This window comes from Apis laboriosa, unplaced genomic scaffold, assembly GCF_014066325.1.
Source record: "Apis laboriosa isolate Shangri-la unplaced genomic scaffold, ASM1406632v1 scaffold99_cov153, whole genome shotgun sequence".
Classification (NCBI taxonomy): Eukaryota; Metazoa; Arthropoda; class Insecta; order Hymenoptera; family Apidae; genus Apis; species Apis laboriosa.
The window spans coordinates 368199-390435 of record NW_025224965.1 but is presented as its reverse complement, the minus strand read 5'-3'; the positions used below and the strand labels follow the sequence as shown (position 1 = coordinate 390435).

Sequence of the window (22237 nt, the reverse complement as noted above, 5' to 3'; positions counted from 1 at the left end):
TTTCCAGAGAAAGTCGATCGAGGAAGTTTTGCGCACGGGTGAAGTTGAGAGATAGTTGGTTAGTTGAATGTGTTTCCTTGTACTTGGATAGCGGTGTGCTTGTATATGTAAACAGTTTCGACGATTTGTTGTGAATTTCGTGGTCTCTCGCTATTCCTATTACGTCCACCAGCTCTTGAATTTTAATAGATTAGGAGTTTTGAATATTTAAAGGATATTGTAAAATGTAGTCAAATTATGTAGTATTATCATTAAAAAAAAACAATTTTCTCCTATGGTTCTACTTTTATTGTTTATTTAAAAATGATTTGGATCATTCAGAATTTTTTTAATACCGTATAATGTAAAATATTTTAATCAGGAAACGATTAAATTTGTTTATAATATTATTATTATTATTCATTAAAGAATATAAATTGTGAAATATGAAAACACATTTGTTTGCATAAAAGTTCACATTTTTCTATTTCACGAGTGCATGCACGTAAAAACTTCTCAAGCCTCGTATCAAAAATTGTCGTTTCACATTTTCGATTTAGTTTTGTACGAGGAATCATCGCATTTCGCCTTGTATTACGATTTTCGATGCACTCTGCATTCGTGCATTCGAGTTCTGTCGCGATAGTTGCACGTTTAATGCATTTGTTTCTTGTATAACGCGATTCGAGGTTATTCGGTGAAATTCTGGTCGAAGTTAGTTCCGAGTTATCTTATTGCTGGCTCTGCATTCCGAATCGTGGAAACGATTTAACGCTAGCTCACGCGAAATAAGAGGATGAGAAGAGTAAAGTGAATTTTTGATAGATTTCTCGCTTTTTGTTTTGTTTTTTCTTTTTTTCTTTTTTTTTGGAGGGAAGAAGTTGATTATTCGATCTATATATGCGTTGATATAGATGGATTTATGATATATCGAGAATCGTATTTATGATCGATCGAGTTTAAATATTATTATAATTGAAGTTTATAAGAATTTTTCTTGGGAAATAATGATTGAATTATGTTTTTTCAAAAGTGGAATGATTAATTTTAATGAGTAGAAAGTTTTGGAACATGTTTTATTCTCAAAGGGAAGAATTTTAATATTTCATGTGGATTATGGAGTTTATACTGCATGAATATTTTATCAAACTTTTCATAATACTGCATCTATTTTTTATTGTACAAAATACTGCATCTATTTTTTATTGTACAAAATATTAGATTAAATGACATTCGATATTTTATAATAATTTATAACGTAACAGAGTAACGAAACGATATTTTTGAATTTTTTTTTGAAATATAAATTGTTAAGACATTTATATAATATTTATCAAAATAATTAATGTTAAATAAAACTGGATTAATTTAATTTTATTTTTACTTCTACGCTTTCAGAGTTTTTTTATTTTTGTTTCAAATTATGATATCCTGACGACAATTTGAAAATCTCAATCTCTCAGTTTTACAAAAATAAGACATATTTTGATCTTGCCACGAATTAATAATTTTTGCATCAAATTTTTTCAAAACAAATAATCCAATCCATATCGAACAAATTGATAAATATAACGATATCGTATATTGACGATACAAATTAAAACTTCATAAATGAAAAGTGATAAAATGTTATTCACCGTTCATTAAAACAAAAAACACACTAATTTATAAATCATAAAAACGAAAATCGCGTCGAACGAAGCCACACTTTTGTTAAAAATTTTAAGAAAAATTTAATCCAACGTTTCCCAAACTCGAATCCCCATCGTTCATATTAAATTTCGAGTGGTGATACACAATAGGACAGGGCCGTATGTATCCCGGATTGATTAATTGCACTCCGTGCTCTATCGTTCATGAACAATTTATCGAGCGTTTGTTAATGTATCTGGTTAATCCCGGCCGAATCACCTTTAGTCCTCTAATATATAACTTCGTACAGATATAATCGCATCGATTCCGCGCAAATGGCCGGTTATGAACGCGTACGATAGTCACACATGGAAACAGCCAGTGTCCAAATGTCGGTTTTCCCGTGTAATCTTAATAATTCATCGATAGGAAACACGGTGAACGGTGTCAGAGCGCGGATAATCGCTCATCGGATTTTCGCGTTTCGAAAATCGTTTCAGCCCTTATGCATTTTTGAAAAGAATTTTGTTTAGAATTGGAAAAATATAAAAAAAAATCTATTGACAATTATTATAATTATTAATATTATAATATTATATATATATTATAATATTAATATTAGATTATTTGCAAATTTAATTTTATTATAATCTAATGCAATGTCACTTGGGATAATTATCTTGTTCGTTTCTATTTCAATCTTCTTCCGTTTCGTTTATTCAAAGAAAATAATTTAAAAAAAGGATCGTTATTAAAGTATGTGATGTCTTGATTCAATCGTCAAGTTGACATAATGATAGAAGATTGGTTCATACGAGGTGTTGAATTTTAATAAATAAAGTTTCCTTAAAGAATAGGAAGAAATTAAATTTCTTTTTCGCAAGATTATTCGCATAATTGATAAATAAAGCAGGGCACACTGCAACGTGTCAAATTGATTAATTACTACCCTCCTTATTAAATGAACTCCCGCAGATTATATTTGAGCATAAACTTCCATTATTCCAATGAAAAATTTTAACTTTTTTTTATGTAAACTGTTATTGAAATGTTTTAAAATACATTCCATGCATCCTTTAATCTTTAAACGAAGTTGTATATTTTTCAGAATAATATAGAATCAAATCTAATTTATCTTTCTCGACAAAGATAAATAAAAATGATGAAAATTTCAATATTCTCATTGCTTTGTTATTTTAGGTATAATATTTTAATTGATAAGAGTAATAATGAATTTTAATAAGAAAGAATTTCTATCATTTTACAAATAACAATATCTCATTAATTTAAAACATTTTTCATAATAATCATATCCATATTTAAACACTGACTTTATCCTTATTCCTTTCATTAAAAAAGTTCAGAACTTTCTCTCAATTCTTCCTTTTATATTTTATATATATATATTTTTATATCTATTTTTTGCAATCATATTTTTTGCACGAAGAAACATACATAAAAGTTAAGGATCTTGAAAAGAAGATCTTAGTTTATCCAAAACCTTGGAAGTTTCGATAAGAACTCTTGGGTCGGATAGGAAAGTTTTGCCGAACTGACATAATAAGTTTGATTAAGTATCACCGTAGAACTTGCCTGTTCATCAACAAAAGGGACTGTCTCTTGTCAATGGAATTGTACGTCAACGTCAACGTCAACGTCGACGTCCCTTTATTAACGTTGACACACGGTTCATCAACGACCCTCTAAGAGGTTTCTTGTCGATTCTCCAAGTTTTCGAGTATCGCCTATCAAAGGGTCAAAATGACTATTCAATTGTTCGTGAAAAAGCTTCGTGATGATAAATTGCATGGAACGAGAAATTATTTGTCTGTTATGATTGAAGCATTTTGCAAAGAAATGGAAACGATTTGTTTTTTAAGTAACATAAGTTGGAATATTCTTCGTTATTTTTTTTTTTTATCGACACGACGATATTTCTGAATGATCCTCTTTATTGCTTTTTTTCGTCATAAATTCAAGGATATTATAGGATATTTAGGGTTGTTTCAAATGTAAAAAAATTTTTACTTTGTATTCGAACTTTGAATATTTGATAGAAAGAAGAAAGAAAAAAAAAAGGATCAAGCCAGTTATCAGAAAATTGATGTGAAATATATTTAATAGAAAATGATAGAAATAAATTATTAATAGAAAGATTATTAATTTGATTTAAAAAAAACATTTATAGTTCTGAAATATAATATTGTTTTGATAAATTTTTTTTTGAAAAGATTTCAATAATTGAATAAAAAATTATGTGATACAAATTCAGATATTAGTGTATGTTATAAGAATGTTCAAGAGAAAAAAATATAATAAATACATGATGATTGAGCTTGATGAACATGAATCAAAGTTTTCTCTGTTATTGTGAAATGATTAAATTGTTACCTATACTATTTTTTTTTATAAATTTAATTCTTTTTTAATATTTTTCAATTTAATAATACAACAATATTTAAATATCATATCGCGAATATCGTTTTACAATATATTAATACACGCGTAATAGGGATAAATTAAGAATTAACAATAGAAAACAACAAAAATATTCAATCAAATTAGTTAATATCGCAATATCCGATTTCTACAAAAAATATAGATAAAATGGAAAAGAGTTTCAAATATCAAGGAACAATGTGCAACGTTGTTATTATTTTTCATTTATTAAGATTATTATTTTGCACAGTATCTGTCAAAAGATTTCCAGTTTTGTGGTTCAATAAATTGCCATTTATTCCAAAGGGTATTTTCCTATGCATTATTGAAGTTTCCCTGAAACGTTCTTGAATAAAATGAACAACTACACAGCCTTTGACAATAATACCTTGAACACGTTTGACAGGCACGACGATGGAATTTCTGCTAGAAAGCAAACACAACATGAATAGGAATGAAAGAAACCGAATACAAGTCGCAAAGGTATTTCGCGACACGTGCCAAGTGTCTCGTAAATTTTGAGCCGTTTGAGAAACTTCCGACGGTTGCGAAAATTCAGAAACAAAGCTGAGAATTTAGAAACAACATCTAATGGAGTTTATTTAATTTTTATGGATTTATATAAAAGAATCTTATGTTACAATATTTCCAATTATGGAAAAATTAAATTTTCATAAATAATATTCGTTTAATTTGTGTATAAAAATGGAAATAATTGCATTTTATATGTATTCATATCACGCTCTACAATTTCCAATTTAAAAAAAAAAATCCATCATACACAGAACGAACTGAAAAATTATTGAAGAACCAACATTCGACACTATTTATTTAATTTTTACATTTTTATAAAATTTTACAATTTTTACAATTTATACCAACAACTGTTGGGATGAAAATTTTTATTTACCTTAAATTAAAACGTATTTTCTTAGGCTTTTTTACATCATCTCATTCATAAAGAAGTAAACATTGAGAAAGACATATCGCTATGGAAAATCGTCGATTGGAAAACATTGTGAAGAATTGCGTACAAGTCGGTGAAAAAAAAAAAAAAGAAGAAGAAAGAGAAAGAAGAAAAAAAGAGCAACAAATCGTGAAATTATCACGATTCAACCACGATAAACTAAAACAAAGATTGAATCACTCGTCTCGTCGCTTGACAAATTGAATGTTTGGATTAATCTGTCCGCGGTAACAGGCTTTGCACAGCCATTGAATCGATTCAGGTGATAATCCATTTAAAATCTGTCAGGAGGGAACTTCCAGTTTCACCATAGAGCTCCTTATCTTTAGATCTCCGGGAGATTTGCGGCTGTCAGGGTTTGATGGTACAAGTGTGTTATTCACGACGTGACGGGTACGAGTTGCGGATGGTTGAATGGAACAAGCGAAAATGGGCGATTTGGAACAGAAGCTTGTGCTCTTTTCCTTTCGCGTAACCCCGGAAACTTGTCGAGCTCTGCCTCCAATCCCATTGTTCCACGGTCACAACGGTTATTCCGATCGTTAATTAGCTGCTTCATCGACGAAAGACCAAACGGAGAGTGAGTTTTTATCGAGAACAGTTCTTCGCTAATGAAAACTCGTGGAATCCGTCACAATGGATCCAGCCTCATTGTTTATCTCCTCTTTGAAAATATTGGGTTGAGAAGAGTACAGTTGTACAGTTTATCGTTCCATGTTAAAGATGATATGGCCGCGAAATTAAATAATTGGCGATTTCAATGGAATCTGTAGTAGTTCATTTAAAGTTTTTAATCTTCATTCCGCTGATTTTGCCGTCCATAGATTTGTTCTCAATATTGATCACGAATAATTGATGAACAACAATAGCGATCTAAGATCTCAAGTTTCTACCCTTCGTTACTTTTACTGTTTATAAATTTTGTTCTCGATATTGGCGAGAATTCATTCGACAATGAACAGCACTGTTTTAAATTCTATATAATAATTTTCGTAATTTTCTCTGTACAAATAATTGCTGAACAATATTATATCGAATCATTCATCTACTTTAATTTAATATTGTAATATATAATAATTTAAAAATGTGTAACTGATGAGATACGAAGGGAACGATTTCTGAAGTTGATTTTTTTAAAAAAAAAAACGACGAGTTTGAACTTTAATTTAAACTTAACTTAAATCTATCTCGTTCACGCACGCTTAATCCATTTTTACATAATCTACAAATACAATTTCAGAAAATTGCTGAGTTCATACGAAATTATCCGCGTACACACATACTGTACATGATATTCTCATATTCTCAATGATTATCCCGGAGCATTAAACTTCTCCAACCTCTTCGAGCTATCTTATTTTCACGATCTAATGCACGAAAACACGACAGTGCTCGCAACTTTCGTGCAGCTGATTTCTGCGTCCTGGAAAGAATATATCCGATATATCCGTTGGAGTTAAGGAGTTATTCGCGAGATTACTTATGCATCAGATTACGGGATACAAGAGAGCGTCACAATTCCGCCTCTCGTTCTCGTTTCATTTCCTTTCCATATTTCGCATTTGCATGTGGATCCGGTCCACGGATCCTTTGGAAAACTTGGTGAAAAGTTTTTCGACCGGACAACAAGCCAGGAGTAAAGTTCTTACACCTAGAAGTTAATTCGGCGCCTCTTTGAATTAAAGTAGCCATTTATTCAGAACGAGACCACGCGACTTTTATTCTATGCATTCGTAACTTTGTTATTAGTATTCGCACAATTCTCGAATTCTCTAGAAGGCAATGGAAATGATGAAGATGTAAATGAGTTTTTTTTAATATCTATTTTATTTTCACGATTGATGATAATGGATCAGATTAAAGTTCTGATAATATTCCAGTGTTTTACAACCAATTATCAATAAACCAATAAATATTCTAATGAAAAAAATGAAAAGCCTTATTACAATTATGTGCACGTGTATTATAAAGATTTTTTTAAATTGTATATCACTTCGAGGGAGTGAAATGAATTATTTTTTTAAGTATAATTTTCAAATTTATTACACTATTGTTAAAAATCCCCAAACAAAATTGTATCTAAAACATGAAAAAAAAAAAAATTAGTATACATACAACCCATTATACTCAACGTAAACACAAACCTTCATTAAAGTTAAAATTTTCCTGTTATTACGAATTTCCTTCCTAAAATAATGCATGGAAACTTCTGACCAATATACATCATTACACGATATCAAACAACTTCAAACTTCTCAAACCGCATGCATTGTTCAAATTTTACAATACATTTTTAAATAAAACAACAACAAACCACCACTGCTAAACTCCAAAAAAAAAAGAAGAAAAATAAATAAATATTCCAAAACTTTCTTCAACTAATAACAATAAAAAAAAAAACTCCATCACACGTTCAAAACAAATGATATATTAAAAATAAAATTCCAACGCACAATTAGGAATTCGCTGGAAAAAAAAAATTCACCCATGAATCACGAATATCGCTTATATAAAAATTTTTCCACGGTTGAAAAATTACAAATGTTCCAACACCGGTGCAACGTTATCACTCAACGATGACCAACCAACGATAACGTCCATATACCACACGCTCCCTCGCTCCCGTGGTATATACGGAATGTATACTACCACCTAGGAAGAAGAACGTTCTAATTTCTCGCATGGCCAATTTTAAACGGCGGTTAAAGGGATAACGTGGACCCTGTTAATGGGTCGCGAAGGGGCCAAGATGGCGATGGTATCTGATCGCTTATCGGCGGCCCAGATTCAATTGGCACTCGTTTTCGCGGGGGAGAGATATTATCCCTCCACGAGATACGTGTTCCGCATTCTTGAAGAGCAATAAAGCGATACGGTGTTACGAGCGTTAGAAGAAAAAGAAGAGGAAGGGGAAGGAATGTGAGGGGAATGTGCGTGCATAGTTACGCTCTTTTTTCTCTCTCTCTCCCTCCGTTTAAGTGGCCTTAAAGTTGAGGAGAAGCATGGGGTTCATTGAGGGTGGAGGATTTCAACGCCGTTTCTGTCTTCTTGTTTGATAAAAGGGCGCGGGTTGTTGGTTTCGATGTTCGTTTCCGCACGTTCGAACGAGAAGCGAGGACGACGAAGGAATGATTGTAGAATGAGAGGAATGGGAAGATACGAGTTGATTTAGGGGGAGGGGGTTTATTGTTCGACGAATCTGTAAAATGGTCTTGGATCGGATTGAAATATTTTCTACCGATTCATTTGTATCTGATTCATTTTTGTTGTTGGAAGATGAGATTAATTTGATGAGGAATTTAATTTTAGTTTGGTTTAAAGCTTTGAATACTTTATTAACTGGCTTATCGTTTGATGAAACTATAAATTGGATTGAATTGTGATATGTTTTCTGTTTAATTGAAAATTCATTTTTATTGGAAAAATAAGGCAATTTGATAGGAATTTAATTTTGTTTAGCTCAAAGTTTTGAAATTGAAAATTGTAAATTGGATTGGATTAAAATTATTTTTTTTTTTTCTATTGGATTGAAAATTCATTTTTGTTGAAAAGTGTAATGCAAATTTAATAGGAATTTATTATTATTTTTTTTTTTAATACGAAATTTTGAATTGCTGTTTTTATGATATTAATCTTCATGCTTTTCCAATACTTTAATGTATAATACTTAAAATATATATTCCTATGATTCACTGTACATGAATATTTTTCTCCTAAATTCCATAAGATTCTCTCTTTATATTATTATTTTATATTTCTTCTGGAACAATAAACGCTTTTAAAAGATGAATTTTCTTTAATAGTCTAACAGCATACAAATTTTAATAATTTTATAGAATTTCAGATGCTTTCAAGAAAGGTGATTTTTTTTTAAATTTTACTAAAGTATATATAAATAATGAAATATTCCATGTTATCGTAAAAAGTTTAAAAAAAAATTCACTTTCTTTTGTAATATTATTACGTAGGCCTATTTTATTTATTTTTCTTTCTGTATATTTTATATTGAATCATTGGGAAAGCAATGTGTTTTTGTTTTTCATGCAATTACGCTATTTTCCGGGGTTTTAGACGTTCGAACCATGCAGTCGACCATCACTACATTTTCATTTGCCTATCTATGTATTACTCTCATATATATACACTTGTTTCCAGTTCGTTTTACCTCGTGTTTTATTTTTTTCCCTCTTTTTTTCCCCCTCTCTTTTCATTTTCCGTTTCCTCTCATCCTCTCATGTTCTAGTTTTTTTTTTATCTTTCTTATTTTAATGCATTTTTTCGATTCGTTTTCAAAGTCAATAAGAGAATCTTATTCATTTATAGACTAATTTATATAAATGCAGTGTAATTTAGGCTGACTTGTGTATGGTAATATTGATTGATACCATTATGAAAAAACAGTAACTGATGAAGAAAAGAGGAGATAATATCGATAAAGTATTTTAAGAAATTATTTTTCATTTTACGTATCCTTTTTTGTGCTTTAAAAGTGCAGAAGTTTAGCAGTGAAAGAGGTTTTAATTTGCGAACGTTTGTATATTCTTTCTTTTAAAAGAGAATAGTATATTGCATGTTTAAAAAAAAAAAGATATACAGTGCTCCTCCATTAATAATGTTAAGACTACTTCAAAAATTTATTATATTCATTATTTTCTTACTATATAAATAAGCAAATGAATATAATACAAATTGTATAAAAAATTCATGAAAAATATATAATTGTGTTTTTTAAAATTATTTAATTTATATCTAAATTATTTGTTTTTGTTTTTTATCGTATCGTCAATCCATTTTATGGACAGTTTAAAGAATTTATTTGAACAAAATCTCAAAACAAATAACAAGTAATTTTATTTAAAAAATAAAATCAACATAGAATTCCATTTTCAATGAAGGCAAACTGTTTCGAATAACAGAATTTTATTTTTAATTTTATCAAAATGTTATAAGTGTGACGTTATAAATTTCGTTTATATTAAAATCGTTATATCTGTTGGGAAAGACTTGTAATTGCTTGAAAATTTACTAAATTTTTTATTCGAATTTGCATTTGCAATCCTACGTAATCAAATCGTACAAACATACCGATTTCTACGAAATAAATTGCATTTTCAGTTCATCGGACGCTTGATGAAGGAATTGGCCGTAAAATTTTTAACGTTAAAATTTTTCAACGAACCATTCGATAGCTACATTCGATTAACAAACGAACACTTTTGAAAAATTCATAAGCTTGTAATATTACCAATTGTGTATTACATTTCTGTTGATTGCTTCGAATTTGTAGAAAATATTTTCACGATTTACAATCAAGATTTATCGTATAAATATATGCAATTATCACTTTTCTTGATACACAATTTAATCCATTTCTTTAATTCTATACATTTAAATTATAATAATAAAGTAATTAGTGAGGAATAATTTTAATAAAATAATTCACTATTCCTTCATCATGAAAATTATCTAAATTTCATAGTAATTTGAATCAGATACCAGTGTACATATTACTTATTATTATACTAATACTACTCATTATTTTTTACTGCATTGCTATATTAGTCATAACTGCTACTATTATACGACACTTAACACACATACTTTCTACATTATTGCTATAAATATTACCCACATTCCTCTAAATATAATATTTAATAAATCGCGTTTCATCATATTACGTTTCCCCTTCACCAAACTTGCAATCGTGACACGATCAACCTCACATCCAACCAAACGTTCAAACTTTTTCTATCTAATATGAAACGCGCGCACACACACACACACACACACACACATACATCGCGGCCGAAAACTCTGCCACGTGTTACCGACTTTTCTTCGAAACAATATGATACATCTCGACGGTACAAAAAACTCTGCCGTTCTGTTCGCGATTACGGAATCGTCGCCGAATTTCACTCTGGCCACGGAAACGGTGTACAACGGTGAAAAATCGCGATGGCGTCGCGACGCGGCCATTGTTAACCCTCCTCTCCTCTTCCATCGAACCGCCAAACTTCCCGTAATAACTCAGGGAATTCGTTAACTTGTCCCGGCATTCGCCAGTGTTCGTGACGTATACGAAAAACCTCGCCTTTTTCAACATGTGCAACCCCCACTGTTACAGCTCACGATGCTAAATCTGTTTGTTACTTCCGCTTGATTCACTGCGACCAGCGCCGCCCAGGTCTCAAAGTCGAAAGTTCAGTCCCGTGGAACGACAATAAGCCGCTCGTATTGTAGTATCGAATTCCCTCCCCAGTACGATCGAATCTTCCACTCGTACTTCCGGATTGTGTTTGCGGGCCTGGCAAGAGGGAAGGATGTTTTTTTCTTTTTTTTTTTTTTTTTTTTTCTTTTTTTTCGAACGGATCCATAGAGAAATCTCGCTCTTACCTTCTTGCTCGCGCTCGATTCTTTGTTTACTTTGCTATTCAATGCGCTGGTATTAAGTAAGAGTTTATGAGAATATTTATATTATGTTGGGAGAATTTTCGTTTGGATTGGACTTCTGTAATTGTATAAATAAATATTGGATTTCGAGATCGAAGATCCGTGTTTTGGGATCAGCTTTGTCCTCAAATGCTCAATTGTATGTAAATATTTTCAATTTGCCAAGTAATAAAGATTGTCTGTGAAGAAAATTTTGATAATTCCGATATACATGAGTATTGAATTGAAATTTTTCAGACTTCTAATAGATATGATTCAACAGTTGAAGATAAAAATTGAATCAGTCTCAAATACTTTCGAATTTTATATAAACCTCTTCTTTCCTAACTAATAATTCTCTCGTACGTCATATTCGTAATATATTTTGCATGATAATTCGAGCAACGTTTATCCAATTCATGAATAATCTTATACAGATGCAAAGAAGAAATTCAGCATTTTTTTAAATACAAAATTCGTATCGCAGGAATACTTTTACATATTTGAATTAAACATCAAATTTTCCGCCATACTGTTCTCATGCTTTCAAAAAAAAAAAAGAAAGAAATACAGAGAAACAATATTTGTCGAAACGAATTTCAAAAATCCCTTAAACTTATCGACTCGGATAAATAGATATATACTTTTCAAATATTTCGATCATCCTCGCGGTTTCGCTCGAAACCTTGAGAGATATTTCTCTTTTCCCCTCTAAGGAAACCAACACGTTTCCACGTGTTACACCGTAATAAAACTTTCAACACGGCGAATACACGCGTTTATTTACGGCATCAGGTGCATCCAAACTTGTAAAATATATATATATCTCGCTAAAAAGAAGACGGGCAATATCCTTCTTTGTCTGTTTCCGCGTACGAAATTTTGCAATTCTGATTATAGCTCGTGGAGCTTCGTGTGCCGTTTAATTTGCGTAAACCGTGCTCGCAGCTGCACACCCAGTTGTAAACCGAGGCTGGGGAAAGCTCGAGCGATAAAAAGAGAGAGAGAGAGAGAGAGAGAGAGAGAGAGAGAGAGAAAGAGAGAGAGGAACGAAAGCCGTAATTGATCGATTTGTTTCATGCCAGGTTTTCGGATTGGATGAAAATGTCAGAAATGAACGGTGGACCCCCGGCTCGCGTGAAATTTATCGCGCTCGAAACGTCGAATGGACGTTCCCCGAGCGCTGAAAATTTAGATAAGACTGGAAATTGACCGGTTTTAATTATCGCTATTAAAGGGGACCATCCGCGAAACTTTTCCTCGAGCCTGGAGGAAAATCGGATTGGCGTTATCTTCATTTGGGATTTAAATATATATTATACATGAAGTAAACGTGAAAAATGTGAGAAGTGTATTTAATATTGTTATGTGTTTATGTTTGTCGAATGAAAATTTGCCGTGGAATATTAAAATGAAATGTTATAATGAAACGTGTTTTAATATTATTATGGATAATTCCAGTGTATTTTTTCATTATTATATAGAAGGATGGTAAAATTTATATAAATTTCGTTGTTTATCATCGCCGTTGCATCGATTTCTAATTGAGAATTCTTTGATTGGAATTTTGTTAAATAACGAGGATATATAAATTTATACATTCTATTATTATAGTTTCTATTTTCTTTTGATTTGACTATGAATGAATCTTAAACTTCCAATATAAATGAAAAACTCGTCTCTATAGAAAGATACACGTTATTCGACGACATAATTTAAGTTGTCTCTGTTATTTTGTTTTGCACTTGAGAATATTCCTTTTTTTTTTTTTTATCAGTTACGTTATAGGTAACATTAATTCATCGAATAAGAGTTATTTGCAATTCATTGGGAAAAGAAAAAGAGACTAGGCGGAGGAAGAACTAACTGGATTCTGCAATTCTAATTGTGGTCAGGAATTGAAGCTTAGTTTGCTTAGTGCATGTTCGCACGTTGGCTGAAAATATCAGAATGAAATGGTAGATAGAAGTGCTCGTTGGTTATGAAAACAGTGAAAATCGAGAAAGAGGGAGAGACAACTATGTCTTCGGTAATTACAATTAACGAGAATATATCTTACCTCTGAATTTTCACACCAATTATCGAATTTAGAAAGGAAAAAAAAAATTGGATTTTAGATACGATTTTTATACAAATTTTGAGAATTAAAAATTCTTCGAAAAATGAGAATGATCCATTTATCTTCTAAAAGTGACGTTATCTAATAAAACTTTCACGGTTCAATCAATGAAAATTCAATAAATTACAATAAATTGAGTGCATATGATATCGTGCAGATTGTGATCTGCAAATAGATCTCAAATTGAGATGTATATATATTTTTTTTCTCGCGCGTCGAATAACAAGGTAAAAGAGCAGAAGAAAGCAAACGAAAATTGAGAACATCGCGATCCTCAAAAGCAGTCCCCAGAAACTTTCAACATGCACCATGTACCTGCCTACATTTCCTAGAATTTCTTTCAGTTCGAAATGAAAGGAGGAAATACTCCTCCAACTTTGCAGCTTTTTGGCTTTTGTGCGCCAAGAATTTTCATTTATTTTTCTTATACTTGTCGCAAATGTCGCCTGAAATATGGATGAAAAATATGTATAGATATTAAGTGTCGAAAAATGTTTAGGAGACTGATATACACATTTTTGTGTTTTCTTTTTTTCAATATAACGTATTTTATGATACATTTACGCATTGATAGTATTAATAGAAATTGAAAAATCATTCGTTTTTTTTTGCGAATTTACGAATTTAAATTTATGAAAAAGTGTATTTTATTCATTAACGATAATAAATAAAGTATTTATTAAAGTTTTGAAACAAAATAATAGGCAGTTATAATTTTATAATTGAATTTAAATTAAAAGAATTAAAAGAAAGATTCTTTCCAAGGAATATATAATTGTGAAACGAATTTTAAATTACAAGCATTTTATGAATCGAAAGATTAAAATAACAATTCGTCATTATTTTTTAGTTTCGAAAACTTTTTAAAATGTACATTCCAGTTACTCTCCCATTGACACCTGTATTTACTTTGAACAAGACCAGTTGAATCTGTTGAAAAAACATATCTTTTAGAACGTGTACACAGAACTCCATTGCTACGTATTTACAATTCTCTCAATAAGCTTTAACTTTGCTAGAAAAAAAAAAGAAAAAATCAAATATAAAAACATTTTATCGATTTTAATATTTCATAAAAAATTGCATCTTTTTTTTTATCTCAAACGTCATTACGATTACAATGCTATTTTGCGACAATACGTGATACTGCATAAAGAAATATTGATGGCGCAAATATTAAAATAAAACTCCCATGAAAAGTTATTTCCCTATCGTATTTTCACATTTTATAGCGCATATACACGTGACAATTTTTTTTTTATATTTATATAAAAAAAAATATAATAAAAAATCTCTATAATGCAGAACATGTTTTAATATTTATTCGTTGAAAAATAGTTGAGTAGCATAAAATCGATACAATATCGTGTTCGTTTTCATCAATGCACAAGGTATATTATGTGTCACTCATCGAGTCATAATCGTAAAAAAATGTGTTCCACAAAATATTTTCAAATTAAGCTTAATAATCTCTAAACGATAAAACAATATTTTTGTATTAATTATTGCATAATTATTTTTATTTATAAAATCAAGAAAGATAAAAATAATCGAGAGTATTTCAAAGATTCAGATATTATTATATTATTGGATAGCATTGAATGTGAGAAATTTAAAATTTAAAAGTTTGCAAAAGAATATTTTTTAGATTAAATTCGGTATATCGTGAAGTAGGTAGATAAAAAATAGAATAAATTTTAGTTGGGAAACTAGTATTCTATTTTCTGAAAGAAATTTCAAGTCTCATTCTGGTCACGTGACTCAATAGAGAAGAGTACGGAGTTTACTATTTCCAAGTTTTTGAAAAAAAAGTTCTTTCGATTTCTTTTCTTTCACATAAATTATTGCATAAACTGTGCAACTTGAAACAAAGTTTATTGAAATTTTTCTGAATATATAGAATAAAAATAATTTCTTCTTTCTTCGAGGATTTGATATAAACTTCAAGCTTTAATAGGAGAGCTAAGATTGAGACAATTACAATAAATGAATTCCATCTTTTTCACTGAATATGATCAAATAAAACATACATACATAATTGCTATAATTTTTCTTTTCTGTTCATATATAATTGTTAGATTGATTGATAAAAATTCTTGACTGTATTGTTTTAATTTTAATTCTTGATATGATCCAAATTTGATCCCATTTTCTAAATGAAATCTCTTGTATCAAGCGCATAAGTTCTCGAATAATGAATTTTTGGGATAATAGATAGGTCATGTGGGATTACAATACATTAATGAAATATTATCACGCAAATCGATAATGATTGATTATATTAACAATATAATCATTATCCTCAACGAAATTCATGCAAGTTGATCTCTTCCAATCAATAATTTCTTCAAATAAAAAACTATCCTTGCAATCTCTAAAACTTAAACTATCCTATGATCTAAAGTTAATTTTTCAATATACATATATATATATATATATATATTTAAAATTAAACTAAAAAAAAGACACACATTGAAAAATAAAAATTCAAAGAATTCGCAGAAGATAAAATAATCCAATCCGAATCAATTTTAACGCCACAATTATACACAGGATCACAATATGTGAAATATACGGAAGCAACATTCTACGCCAATTAATCCTCCTCCAGGTCACGGCAGTGTCCCCCTTTTCCAGTGACAAAGGCTCGCGATTCCCGTCGAAAAGATAATATGGCCGGTAAAATATCAGCCGGATGTTTCCCAGAGTAAGGGAGCCTAAATCAGCCCGCGGAGTTTCGCCCCTATTCGCCGGGGCGTCGAGCGACGTCTACCTACTTCCCCGTAGCCGGAAGCTAGCACGTAATAAGAGGTCTCATCCTGCAGCGACATCAAGAAGCAGCAAAAGCTCGATTCTGTTTTAATATGAATGACGTATACGGTTCAATTGCTCGGGGCTTTAATAGGTCGAATCGTCGATAATCCGGGGTAAACGGGGGTACGTCAGCGGAAAATACAGGAAATAGGGGGAGGGGAGGTGGGTGTGTATGTTCTCTAGGAAGAAGGGAGGGATGGGGGGATGAGAACGTGAAAGAAAGTGGTATGTTGATCGAGGGTGTGCGAAGGAGGGAGAGATGGATGAGGAGAGAGAGGGGGTGGTTGGAAAGCGTGAGAGAAGAAAAATTGTACGGTGTGTATGTTTGAAATGGTGTGAAACGTTTACATATGCACGTGGTTTGTGTGTGTGTGTGTGTGTGTGTGTGTGTGTTGGCTGAGTGGGAGGCGGAATAGGTTAGGGTGGAGGGGAGCGAGAGGAATTGTCATTCGGTGGAATTGCAATTTCTCGCTGACGCGTGCTGTGCAACCTCCGGCGCGAGGAGTAAAAGCGGACTAATGATGCACACTAGACTTAATGCTCCGTTCCTGTTCTCATTTCCCACAAAGGTGCGAGCTGCCTGCGGAATGTCAGCCTAGAAGTAGTTCCGGAGATAGCGGAACGTGGTCAGAAGGTGATTCTCCGCTGCCATTACAATCTCGAGGAGGCGCCCCTTTACTCCCTCAAGTGGTACCGCGGCAGGTACGAGTTCTACCGTTACACACCGAGCGAGGAGCCGTCGACCAAGATCTTCAATGTTACCGGGATTTACGTTGACGTGAGTGTCAATCCATTTTTTTTTTTTTTCCGTTTCCTTTTTGCGCGCCTTTGCACGATAATTTAATGGAAAGTATTTGTAATATCTATTACGGTATTTATTGTACGAAATCAATCAGCTCTCTCGCTTTCTCTCGTGTTTATAATTATTGATTGAGAAATTATTAAAAAAAAAAATTATGGAAATAATATCGTTAATATTAGATTAGATTACAATTGTTATTAGATCATTATCGCACACGAGGCAGAGCGTTATCTACAATTTGAATAAATTTAATCAAGCATTATATTACTTGCAATTTACACGTTAAACATATGTAAATACGTACATTACAATTTATAATTAACAGCTCGATTAATCAGCCATCATCATTTAAGACTTTTAATCGATAACACACAAATATCCATTTAATAATGAATTCATTATATACAATTAACCTTTCGTCATATGAATAATCACATCAGTCAAACAGAAGTATCACAAAAGTTTACAATCAAAATTACGAATAATCCAATTCCCATTATATATACACGCAAATCGTCAAACAAGAAATATTCTTGGATTAACGATACACTACGTTCAACAAGAAATTACAGACAATCCAACTCCATAAAATAAAATAAAATAAAATAAAATCTACAAGCAAATTTCAAATTCCTTTTCGATAAAACTTATCATAAATCAATCGTGAAAAGGAGGTTTCGCCAAAATAAGCGAATCAATCCTTTGTTTTCGATGAGAATATTTCGAAGAGGGTTGGGATGGAGGGTTGTGGTCCGCATCAATCGTCGAAACAACAAACAACGGTGGATGTGACGCGGGATTAACCTTCCGGTTGGCCAGGAACGATCCAAATATGTGGTTTCATCGCACAAGCGTGCCGTGCGACGCTTGTTAACAGCATCCTTGACCGCTGTAATCGCCGTAAAACAGGCGGCTTTTATCATCGTTCGAACATTTCCGCGCGATCCCGATGTTTGCACGCGTTTCCGGTTCCCATTTTGGTTCCGCGCAGGCCGCCGCCATCATGGCGCTGCTCATACGCGGCTGAAAACCAACCATCTCTCCTCTGTTGTTGTTTTCGTTGTTCCCGTTATTTTGCCCGTCGAACGAACAATGGCGAATATGGAATGGTATCGTCGCTTTTACGTTTATCGGCCAGACGCATATGCATCTGTTCTCCGTAATTCAGAGCGTTTTGTACTCATGTGTGCGCTTGTGTGTTGAAAGATGATTCGTATTCACAAGTTAATTTTATACAGATATAATATAGATTGGTAATGATTGACGAGGATTTATGTGTTTAGTTGTTTCGTTTATTTAAAAGTTTATTTATCTTTAATAGTGAATATTTGATATTGTTGTCAATAAAAAATGATAGATATCCATAGATTATTTATTCATTAGAATAGGTAATATGCATCACGTTGAATATTTTATTGAATATAGATTGGTATGATACTTTTTTTTCATCTTCAAATTTGTAAATTTGTAATTTTTTAAAAATTTCTTAACATCTTCCAAGTCTTAATTTGGCTATATATTATATTTTTTTTAATTACATTAAAATTAGATATTCTTTAATTTTAAAGTTCATTCGATATTCCTTTTGAGGGAATATATATTCTAACAGATCTAGTTACAAAAGTAGTGACAGTAATTGAAAATTCGTATCTCGATACGAGCATATACATCCACGAATTTCGCTGTCGTTGAATGTCTCTCTGTTAATTTGTAAAAACCTTAATTCGCGATGGCCATTTCGCATGGCTGCAAAAGGTTTGAACGAAAAACATTGTTCGACACGTGAAGGAAATATATATACCCACATCGTACGTTCATTTTAACGGTATCAGCGAGTTTTGAACTTTTTTACTTACGCACTCTATCATACATCGTGACGAGAGCTTTTGTATTTTCGTTTTTTCTTTGTCTCTCTCTTTTTTCTTCCTAGTTGGATAACCATTTTTCTCTTTTGAGCACTTCGAGAGCTGATATAACGAGTTGACGTTATTTTTTTTTTTTTTTTCGTATATTTGTTTGTACAGTTCCTTTTTTCTTTTTTTTTTTTTTTTTGCTTTTTTATTGAATATGATATATATGATTCGCAAAATTGCTTTAGGATAAAGCGTATAAATGTTTTTATGATATTTAGAAAAATGCGGTAAAAGCTTAATACAGAGCTGAGTCTGAATATTACAGGCATAATCTACTGTGAAACATGGCGAGAAAGCGTATGGCGTAAAGGTATATTGCAATATCGGATATTAGAAAATTAGTATTTAATCATTGAATAAATGTGAAACTGAACATCCATTAAATGTATATCGTAAAATACATCTTTTTTTCATTATAAAACCAAAGATTTCTTTAGTTACATAAAAATTTTTATTCTTCATTTATCTTCAAACCAAAACTTAATAAATAATTCATTGATCTCCAATAATAACAATCAATTTCATAGTCAATTTATATAATTTAAAATCTTCTTAAAATTCTTAAATAACGAAGAAGATGATTACACAATAATTCACAAAGAAATAAGAGTTTAATTGAATTTCTTTAAAAAAAGAATACTAAACCTCATCCATTGTACATGTTCCCTAATACACATCTTAACAAATCAGAGAAGAAAATTCAAGATTCCATAATGAACAATTATTTCCACAGTTTCCTAGCCGCTCAGCATTCATCAAATGCACCTAACACACATAAATCAAACGAAACTTGATGAAAAAAGCCCTCTCCTCCTTCTTCGTTTCTTTCATCCCCGTTAAAAGCCACCCTCTCCCTTTCTCTCTCTCTCTCTCTTCCACTCCGCGTCCAACGGCATATCTTCCTTCGTTATTTAAATCCCGCTAATTATGCATATTTTTCCTTTGCCTGTAACGATGAAACGATCTTCCACCACTATTCTCGGGGGAAGGCTCCTGCCCCGCCTTCGCCGCTATCTCGCCCCCGCGTGTCTCGGCCTTCGCGCTCGCTTCATCGAGCCAATTTACTCGAGTGCAGGGTAATTCCTGATAAGATGACGATTTTCTCGAGTGCTCCGCTCTGCGTTGCCTGGTCACCGGAGAAACATTTAAGGGAGGGGGGGGGAGAGGAGGGGAGAGAGAAGAAAGAAAAAGAAAGAAAGAGAGCCTCTTTGCAGCCTTTGTCGACTTCAACAAACGGTCCCGCCGTCTCTTTTAATATAGAATATAGGACGAACGTTTAATATTTCGTGACACGACGGATGTCCCCAGAGGTAATAATCTCGAACCGGTATATATATATATATATATAGATCCGGATGTTTGAGACGTGTAGAGCTGCATGGATATCGATTAGCACGCGATCAGGTGAATTTCTACGCTCGTATGCACGTAGAATGGTTGGTGTGAAATTTTATATTCGGGCGTGAAATGCGCGAGAAAACGTTTAACATCTTGGGGGAAGGGAGAGGGGATTGTTCGATTTTAAATAAGAGTTATAAAAGTCTTTATCGAGGTGATAATATAATTTTATAACAGCTGGTTGGTTATGGTTGATATAAAAGTTTTCGGTCGATTTTTGATGTAAAGTTGTAAAAAATTGTAAGAATATGAAATGATATCGTTCTGATCTGTTTGAAAAATAGGGAAGGTATTGGTAGGGCACGTTGTTTGATTTCGAATGAATTTCTTTTAAACTTAATAAATTGATATGGATCATTTGAAATTTTGTTAATGATTTGTTTTTCCTGTCAATATTGTTTCAATTAAATAATAATATATATTGTTCATGCTTTTGCAAAATTTGCTTTATTTGTTAAATATCCTGACAGATATATTATTTATTTAATAATCAATATCGGTTAAAAGCTTATTCAAAATTGCGCGTTTCATATGCATTCGTAAAAATATTTTCTCGTTGCTATCTACTAAAAGGTTTTTAATTACGTTGCATATTATTAATAATTTTCAATTTTAATCTTTATCATTTTTTAAATATTTGAAGTTTTTAATATAATAAATCAAATTAATATATTACGTATGCCGATAATAATTAAATTGAGCGTAACGTCGAATAGAAAATAGAATATTCTATGTAAATGAGAATTAAAAAAAAAAAAAAAAATGAACAACAAAACAATTGTTTCTCGATTAAATAACGTTATCAAAACTGTTAATTCGGTAAATTGCAACGAGCAAATTGAATTCTCATTGGGTTTGTAGGTTCGCTTTAAATAATGAGCTTTCATTCGAAAATTTCGATCATCCAATAACAGTTACCATTTCGAAATACAATCGTTAATACTAATTTACGTATTAATTATCCATAGATATATATGCTCACATTCGTGTAGATTGGAAAAACAAAGAAATCTATCTGATTAGATCGTCACGTGTAATAATGATTTTATATTATTTATTAGTCATTATCAGCTTGTCGAACATTGCGTTGTCTGAATAATGTAGAAAGCTGTTGAATCAGATTACAACAATAATAACGAGTACCAAAATTAATTTTCAATTGTTATTATATTATGGAACATTAACATTAATATCTGTGTATCTATTAACATTAATTATATTATAAAATAGAAAACCATTGATATGTTAATACACAAGATATTAATATTTGAATAAGATTGATAAATACTTTTTTTAAGCACCAATAATTTTTATTAATATTAAAGTTAGAAAAATGTATTCTTTTTAATTTGATAATATTACAATTGTTAAATGTAGGATATATCAATAACATTTAGAGATAGAGAATTATATTTATACATAATTCACAGGAATAAGGAATTAATGATTTACTGGGGAAAATATTTGACAAAAAAATCGTTGAAAATCCAATATTTATGCCTGACAGTCATGATATATGGTATTGCATAACCTGGAAGGTACAGCACTGGCATGAAAGATCTCTTGAATTGATGTGTACACTCTAAAAGTCGGATTTCAAATGGATTCTGCAATAAAATATAAGGAAGCGAAAGGATTTAGAGTCAATCCGTTTCGTCTCGTGATACTTTTATATATATCGAATTATATTATTATTTAAACAATTGTGACAGTTGTATACGAAATAATATACATATAATAAT

At 31.4% G+C, this 22237-nt stretch overlaps 1 protein-coding gene across 2 annotated transcripts in view; it reads left to right on the top strand.

Annotated features, from left to right (window-relative positions):
• Positions 1-22237, top strand: part of LOC122719697 — a 200775-nt gene that overhangs the window by 71797 nt on the left and 106741 nt on the right. For both annotated transcript variants that reach the window (XM_043945740.1, XM_043945739.1), the window contains exon 2: positions 16952-17160. In XM_043945740.1, the coding sequence (XP_043801675.1) occupies positions 16952-17160 (209 nt within the window). The remainder of the gene's footprint in view (positions 1-16951; positions 17161-22237) is intronic.